Here is an 8,923-nt window from a genome sequence, read left to right on the forward strand (position 1 = left end):
ACCTAATTTTTACATTTAATTATTTATGTACTACTTGTTTCTATTTTAATATTCCATCTTCTATCTTACATAAGATAATATATAAATTTTTATAATTTATACACATGTTAATTATGAATGTTTCTAATTTTACATTATCAAAAAATTCATGCTAAATAAGTACTGCCTAAAATGTAGTAAATATATCTATGATTTAAATTTAAACATTTGATTCAATGGTCCAAATGTATAGAATTAGTTATATATTGTGATATTATGAATCATTTCATTTCATTGTATATCTCGTTGAGTTAATTCTATTGTTGAATTAATTCTACCTTTATCAATTAAGAGCAATGTAAATTGTAAAGGATACAAATATTACTTTATAAAGGAGATGAATTACATATCCATTCTAAATTAGATTTTGTTAAGTGTGATGTAATGACATTTATTATAATTGACATTTACATACGTTTCTAAGAAATTATTTCTTTTCTGTGAAACGGTTCCTCTTGCAAATGCTATGTGAAGAAATGTTTTGGGTGAGCATAAGACACCACAACATCACCAAAAGATTAAAGATAATAATTTTTCTCCTTTCTTCTTATTCTTAGAATATTTTTATGGCAATTAATTTTGGGCAACCTCTAAATTTCGACCATGAGTGCACGTGTTGGAGAGTAACTGTGGAATCTTGGAGAGTTACCGACTATAAAGATTTGCACTGTAGTCGGGTCAAATTTTTTTTCAAGGTAGTGGCTTGCCACGATACAGTGTTTGTAGTAAGTTATTCACAACTTTGTAATTCAAGCCCAACATCAAAATTATAGTATTTTCCAACAATTAGAAAACGTATTACTTACATTCAATAATTATAAATGACTATTTCTTTGAAGAATTTTTTTTGATATGTCAAAACTTGAGCTTTTGGATGAAAGCAATTGTAAATGTTGGTCACAAATTTTTTAATTCTCTTTGAACAATAAGAAGTTGATTATGTTTTATTTGATGAACCTTCTATGAATCTAACACAACTAGTGATTCTAACAATGTTGTGGTTGTTGATGATGCTATCAAGAAAGAGTTTGAAAAGGATAGCAATGCTACAAAAGGACATTTGGTAAAGCATATGACTAATCATTTATTTAATTTATTTGTTACTTATAAATTTGCTAAGGAAATATGGGATAGTTTAGAAAATAAATATAGTGTTGATAATGCAAGAAATAAAAATATATTGTCAGTCATGAAAATATGCCAATAATGAAGCAAGTTCGTAAATATAAGAACTTGACTACTAATGTTCTCCACGGGGATATAAAGACGTCTGATATTTTTAGCCTAATATTCTTCTTGAAAAATTTTCACCATCTTAAAGTAATTATAGAAAAATTGAAACATAAGAAAAATAATTTAACTCTCCAAGAACTTATAAGTCACTTGAGGACTGCAAAGGCAAATTGCCTCAAAGATATGATAGAAACATTTTCTCTTAATTCTTCGAAAGCTAATCTTGTGAAATCTTCTGGTACTATTGTGAAAGACATGTTTAAAGGAAAACACAAGAAAATCCTAAAAAAGAACAAGTGAAGAAGAAAAATCACTTCAACAAGATGGATAACCAAATAAATAAGAACAAGGAATCTTATTTTGTTTGTGGAAAACATGGTCACAGGGTTGTCCGATGCTATTAAAAACAAGGAAGATACTCGAAGTAAGAAGGACAAGGTGATATTCAAGCTCATCTAGATGAGGGTAATGAAGTGATTGTTGCGGTAGTCGTCCAGGCAAATCCGATGTCTAACAAGACTGAATAGGTGTTGGACATAGGCACTTCAAGACATTTTTGTGTCAATAAAGAGTCATTACATGACTTTGAGGAGGATGGTGAGTGTGTCTACATGGATAACTCCACTACTTCTATAGTTATGGGTAAAATAAATATTTTACTTAAATTAACTTCTTCAAAAACTTTATCGTTAAAGAATGTTTTGTACAATTTTGCCCTTCATACAAATTTAATTTTCGAAGCACTTCTCAACAAAGTTGGCCGTAGATTTATTTTTGAAGTTGACAAAATAAGTTTTTTTTTACGGAGACTATTGGAAAGAGATATCTTGGTGGATTCTTCTTTGTATTGAAAATTTTTCATGAAATTGTTAATAGTGCAAATATTTCAAATTTTGTTTGTACTGTTGAGTGTTTTCGTTTATGGCATGGTAGACTAGCCCATGTTAATAATTCTTCTAATAAAATATTTACAACAATAAAATAATTTCTATGATAAAAACTTATAGTTTTCTATATTTCTTGTATGTGAATAGCAAAGCATTCCAAGAAATCTTTCAAATCTATTATTACTAGAAATACCAAATTGCTTGAACTAGTATATTCAAATTTAGCAGATTTCCAAAAAACTATTAACAAAGATAGAAAAAGTATTATATTACTTTTGTTGATCACTTTTGTAGAGACACAAAAATTATCTTCATAAGTTTAAATATGAGGTTATAATCAAATTTTTGAAATTCAAAGAAGAATTCAAAAGTCAATTAGACACAAAAATCAAAATGTTTAAATTTGAGAAAAGTGGTGAATATCGTACTAAACCTCTAGAGGATTTTTGTGAGAAAATTTTTATTTTAAATGAGGTTGTGCTCTTTACTTTCAAAAAAAAATTATGTAGCCAAACGGATAAAGAACCCTTGAAAAAATAATAAAGTTTATGCTATTAAAATTTTGTATATTTAACAATATGTAAGGAGAAATAGTCCTATCTGCATGCTATATTCTTAATAGAGTCCCTCATAAGAAGTTAAACAAGAACTCATATAAATTGTAGAAAGAATTTTTTCCTAGCTTGAAATTTTAGAAAGTGTGAGGTGTTCAACGAAGGTTGAAACACCTGATTTTAAACGAGTAATATTGGTTTTAAAACTTTTTATATTGTCACATCTCGAGGCCTTCTAGACGTAAACACGAGTTCTAGGATCACGAGTGATCTCAAGCTAAACCTGAGCTGGCATATCATAATATACACTACAAAAAAAGCATTTAGTGACGGATGAAATGTGTCGCTAATCTATGGTATTTCGTCGCTAAACCGGATTTGCGACGGATTGCTGGTTATTGCTATTTCGCTCACTAGTAATCTCTTAGCGATGAAAAATGAGTCTGTCTCAAGTTTAGCGACATATTAGAGACGAATGATATCCATCGTCACTTGTTAGTGACAGACTGGTCCGTCGTTATACTTATATAGTTTGTTGCTATTTCATAAGTAATTAAGTCATTTCAAATAAATTTGCAATGAAATTTATGTCACCAATCCGTCACAAAATATTCTGTTATTTGAGCCAGCATTATTTGCCACTAAAATATTTCGTTGCTAATTCTTAGCTAATATTTTTTATAGAACTGACCAAATCGTCATAAAATTTGTTGCTAAAAATTTTCTTGTAAAATAATTTCATTTATTTATTTTAAATATACATTGCTAAAATAAATTAAATAACACTTACTAAAAATACCTCTAAAATAACAAACATTCATAAAAATTAATACTTAGACGTTTCAAAATTTGTAGATAGCAAAATCTAAATCACATATTTTGGAGCAAAACATCAAAAACAATCTATCAACTATTTTTAAGAGAACCTTTGTTCATCAACTTTGGTAGTATGCTTCACATTGATCTATATCATATTGAGACGTTTTTCCCCGTAATATTTTCTTCATATTTTTCCTGTATATATAGATAAAGAGAAAGCATTAAAGATTAGTAACAAAGTTATATTCAAAAGAAAGTGCAATAACATACAAAACCTTTTATATTAATTAAAGGAATAATGCAGAAGTACACCCTCAACCTATGCCCGAAATCTCAGAGACATACTTATACTATACTAAGGTCCTATTACCCCCTGAACTTATTTTATTAATAATTTTTTACCCCTTTTTGTTCTACGTGGCACAATATTGTGGGTCCAACGCTGATTGACTATTTTTTTTCAAGTTAGTGTAACGTAGGTCGAAAAGGGGTAAGAAATTACTTATAAAAGAAGTTCAGGGGGGTAATAGGAATAAATGTGTCTCTGAAATTTCGGGAATAAATTGAGGGGGTACTTGTGCATTTTCCCTTAATTAGATGTACTATACTTTTTTTATAGCTAAAATACATTATATTTAAGCTTAGATTAAAAATCAGTGAAATAATAATTATGTACAACAATACAGTATTCAAGAATACATGCTATAAGCCTACAACTATACATTAGTCCTCTACAAACAGATGAGGAGACAAGTTAGAAAGTAGATATGGACCTAAACTAAAACTTGATCAGTGGTTAATAAGAGAAAAGAAAACTGTTTTTGAGTCACTTATAATATGATGAGGATAATTTTGACCCTTTTCTTGTTGTGAAAAAATTAGATAGAAAAACAAATAAAGAAACACACTGTAATTGACACCTCAAAGTTCAGACAATCTTGGATGGATTTCAAATGTTTCAAGACCACAGAAATGTAATTCATATAAATGTCAAGAAAAAAAATAGCTACTTGATCCAATTTATTGCTATGGTCTATAACAAGCACTTTATGCCATAACTCCTTTAGAAAAAATTCATAAACAATGAAACATAACAACAATAAGTACCAACGAGTATCATCGTAACGTTAACTACACAAAAGCATATGCATACAAGATTTTTTCATTATGTTTTGTTGCCCTTTCTCGATTTTTCTTAATGGTTACTAGCATCACCCTCTTGGCTGAACTAAATGAGAATATGAATTATAAATGACTATCAACTTCTTGTATTATTTTTTTCCCTTAATCTTCTTTTGAAAATTCCCTCTTCAGACTTACCTTGGTAATTACTTTTGCATCTTATCTGAATTGTACAAACTGAAATTAATATGATGGAAAGCTCCTTATTGAGGATAGATAATAGAGCAATTTTCTTCCTACTTCCTAGTTATAGTAAAGGATTGACTCTATGAGAAGGACTTAAGCTTTCACAGCTCATTAGAAATGCGAAGGGAAACTTATTTGAGTCCAATTTGGACCCCACATGAGTTTACATGATTGTTTTGTTATGTTTTGTTTTGTTGCCCTTTCTCGATTTTTCTTAATGGTTACTAGCATCATCCTCTTGGCTGAACTAAATGAGAATATGAATTATAAATAACTATCAACTTCTTGTATTATTTTTTTCCCTTAATCTTCTTTTGAAAATTTTTTTGAGAAAATTTTCCCTCTTCAGACTTACCGTGGTAATTATTTTTGCATCTTATATGAATTGTACAAAATGAAATTAATATGATGGAAAGCTCCTTATGAAGATAGACAATAGAGCAATTTTCTTCCTACTTCCCAGTGATAGTCATGGATTGAATCGATGAGAAGGACATGAGCTTTCACGGGTCATTAGAAATGCGAAGGGAAACTTATTTGAGTCCAATTTAGACTCCACATGAGTTTACTTGATACACACAAAAAAGGAATTAGAACCCAAAATAAGTATAGCAACAATATTGCATCTAAATCGTTCCTCAGTAACAAACAATGAACATCCAAGCAGGAAGAAAATGAAACAACAAATGTACAATGACTTATAATCATGTAAAAGTTATAAAAATTAATTAGACTTAAGCCACTATTCTAGATAAATTTAACCACTACTCATGACGAGTTAATATGGTATCTACTAATTCATCACATTTGACTCCTAAATAATAATAATAATAAAAAGATAGTCAAATTTAACAATCAATATTTGTAGTGAGCAAATTAAACAAAGAAATGAAAACTTGAATACTACAAAGGATTAAGAAACGGGTTCACATGGTAATGACTTGATTAATAAATAAACAGAAGGACTCAAACTGTGATTAAAATATTCCATCTTAAGAAGACAAATAAGTTAGAGTTAACTAATCACAAGAAGATAAATACCAAGTACACAACAGGTTCATGAAATACGAAATAGTAAGAGGGAGGCAACTGATGTTAGCTTTACGATGCCCAAATTCATAGGATAGACTTCGTTCATAATATACCACAATATGACAACTTCACGACGAATGAAAAGAAAAAAGAAGTGCGGAACAACAACCAGGATAACAAGCCTAAGCATTTTAATAATTTATTCAATGAAATTAACCTTGAGTTGTAAGGTTCGTTTATGGTAGTCTTCTTTCATAATATACCACAATATGACAACTTCACAACAAATGTATTGAAATATTTTCCTTTTATATCTATAGAAAAAATTTGAGATGCATATTCCAAGTATTTCTAAGAGAACTGACAAGCACTTCAAGTTTTATGCTACTTTATTTCATTGAATAAATTAGCTTCTAAAATTAACATATACAGAGAAGATCAAAATAAAAATCAAATTAGTGAGATTAAAGCATTTTAGGTATATTACAGTACCACCAGTACTAGGACAAACAACTTTTTATTTATTTTGACAAGGTGTTGAGAGAGACTATGCTTTTGACGTAAGGATGTGTAATTGTGTAGTACTGGACCTAATTAACAAAAAAACTCTAAAATGTTTCAAGAATAATTGACTTCTGTTAACAGTTCTCTTTCATATAAGAACACAAAACAAGATGAACAAAATAAGCATACCAGACCTGAACTTTCCCATTACTTGTTCCAACAACAAGATGTATACCTCGCTGTGTCCACCCAACTGAAGTAACATTATCATCATTTTCCAAGTCGCAAAAATTCACTACCTACAGTAGACATTCAACAGAAAAAACTGTGTTCATCAAACAGATGCATTAGTCTAGACAAAGTACATACATATCTCCATCAAAAGAGTCACCTTGCCATTAGATGCATCCATAAATATATAGACCTCCCCAATCTCACAGCTAACACATTCTGCGAAGACCAGTCCACAAGATTTAAATAAAAGTCGTCTTGCAATGCATGGGAATCCAGTACCTAGCAAGAACCCACACAAGAACTATCAAAAGCCTTCTCACACGGTATTAAAATAACAACTTTATCAAATCCTAAAACGCGGAATATTTAAGAACCCAATAACAAAGAAAAAAGTAAACGAGGTGGTGATGTAGACAGTCGCTGAGGGGACTAACATATAGTAATAAGTATCACTCCTACTCTACAACCCTATGATCTCACACTAATTATTCCAGCTGAAACTCAAACTTAAGATGCCCAAATTCTACACTTAACTATCTACACAAACCTACTGATGGCGCTATCTTTGTGTTGCTGCTGTAGCCGGACGAGACCACCTGGTCGCCTAATTGCTCGCTGATTGGAGCTTCTGCCAGCGAATGAGGTTCACTGGTGGTCTTCGTGCGTCTTTCAGAGCTCATCACTGTTGTTCACTTCTTGTTCTTCAGGTTGCAAAGGCGAGAAAGAAGAACGGAAAAAAAGAAAAACAAGGCTTGGGCTGCGGACTTGGAGAGAAGAGGAGGAGAATGAAGAAAATTAGGGATTTGAGGTCTTTTGTATAAGATGGGAAAACAAGGGTCTTAAATAAGGACCGTTGATAAATTTGGATAAGTGGATGAGATTGACTCTTGGAGTTTGATAAATTATGATGGACGGATGAGATTAAATTAGAGTAATGGAAATACGAAATTTTAGTTTGCAATGGGATTAATGACGGATTCTAAAATTCATCACTTTCAAATAAATAAATATATATATATATATATATATATATATATATATATATATATATTTAGAATAATCATATTGACGGATATTTTCGTCACTATATAATATAATTTTTATAAAAATATATTTAATAGTTTAGCAACCTTTTTTTCGTTACTAGTTCCGTTGTCCAATATTAATTAAATTTGTCACCACTACTTTGTTACTAAATCTGTAGGAAAAATTAGGCGCCAAATTTTCTCACTAATATTTAGTGACGACTTATATATTCCGTTGTAAATCTGTTGCTATATTATAAATCAAAATATTATTTATTAATTTTGCAACAAAATGGTTATTCTGTTGCTAATCCGTCGTTATATATTGATGAAATACTGTTCGTCTCTAATGTTCGTCGCTAACCGCTGCTTTTTTAGTAGTGATACTAAGAGAAAATGAAATAAGTAATACTGTATAGAAGCTTAAACATAAGATAAACTTAAATGATGGGGAATTTTATATATATATTTATATATATATATATATATATATATATATATATATATTTCTGACATAAAACCTCTATCTGACTAGAGATGTTGGGACATACCCAAGATAACTCTAGAAAATACTGAAAACTAAAAAGAAAAGACTAAATAAGAAGCATGTCTATTATCTTTGAAATATGAGGACTCACCACTGAAGCTGTTGAATTGAAGATCGGGAACCGATCTATGCGTGATCCGAATGTTAGGACATGAACCTACATCACGAAAATATGTTGCGCAGAGTATGCGTCAGTACTTGAAAGGTACTAAGCATACATGATTAAATAATGATAAATAAAACGTATAACTGATCTAAGCGATAAAGTAGTGATATAATGTGAACATGATAAATATATTACATGTTGAATATGGACTAACTAAATGTAATGACCAAGTTTATAACATGCTGAGACTGAATACTGTACTTTAACTGAAAACCTCATCAATACACTAGAATCTTTTTGTGGGAGATACTAATAGTCGATATAAGACAACATGAGCTAAATGTAGAGTTTGATGTATACACCCTATTGAGAGGACACAATGTAACCTGCTAGAGATATAAAGGAATGACTAGCGTGATCACTGAAACTGATGCATACAAAGTGGACTTAACCTACAAGGGCACGTAGTTCTGGGACTATAAGGATAACTAACCTTATTTTAACTCGATATTCAAGTTTACTACCAATAGAATGCATAAAATATAATATAAATGAAATAAACTGGATAGCTCGAT

The 8,923-nt window shown here is 30.2% G+C and overlaps 1 protein-coding gene across 1 annotated transcript; it reads right to left on the reverse strand.

The window, feature by feature from the left end:
* Positions 1-3,515: 3,515 nt before the first annotated feature.
* Positions 3,516-7,448, reverse strand: LOC138339594 (uncharacterized). The gene is made up of 4 exons (XM_069291414.1): positions 7,218-7,448; positions 6,828-6,949; positions 6,631-6,735; positions 3,516-3,727 (listed from the first exon to the last, which is right to left on the reverse strand). Exons 1-4 carry the CDS (start codon positions 7,348-7,350, stop codon positions 3,683-3,685), a joined length of 405 nt encoding a protein of 134 aa, XP_069147515.1. The 5' UTR covers positions 7,351-7,448; the 3' UTR covers positions 3,516-3,682.
* Between the last annotated feature and the right edge of the window lie 1,475 nt (positions 7,449-8,923).

The sequence above is a fragment of the Solanum lycopersicum genome, chromosome 11 (genome assembly GCF_036512215.1).
Source record: "Solanum lycopersicum chromosome 11, SLM_r2.1".
In the NCBI taxonomy this organism is placed as follows: domain Eukaryota; kingdom Viridiplantae; phylum Streptophyta; class Magnoliopsida; order Solanales; family Solanaceae; genus Solanum; species Solanum lycopersicum.

What these genes read in the sequence shown, in the direction of transcription:
- LOC138339594 (XM_069291414.1), bottom strand. Translation starts at nt 7,350, where the DNA reads ATGAGCTCTGAAAGACGCACGAAGACCACCAGTGAACCTCATTCGCTG. An exon ending in AAAGATAGCGCCATCAGTAG is followed by an intron (nt 6,950 to 7,217) that starts GTTTGTGTAGAT and finishes GGTTCTTGCTAG; the next exon opens with GTACTGGATTCCCATGCATT. An exon ending in TGGATGCATCTAATGGCAAG is followed by an intron (nt 6,736 to 6,827) that starts GTGACTCTTTTG and finishes TGTCTACTGTAG; the next exon opens with GTAGTGAATTTTTGCGACTT.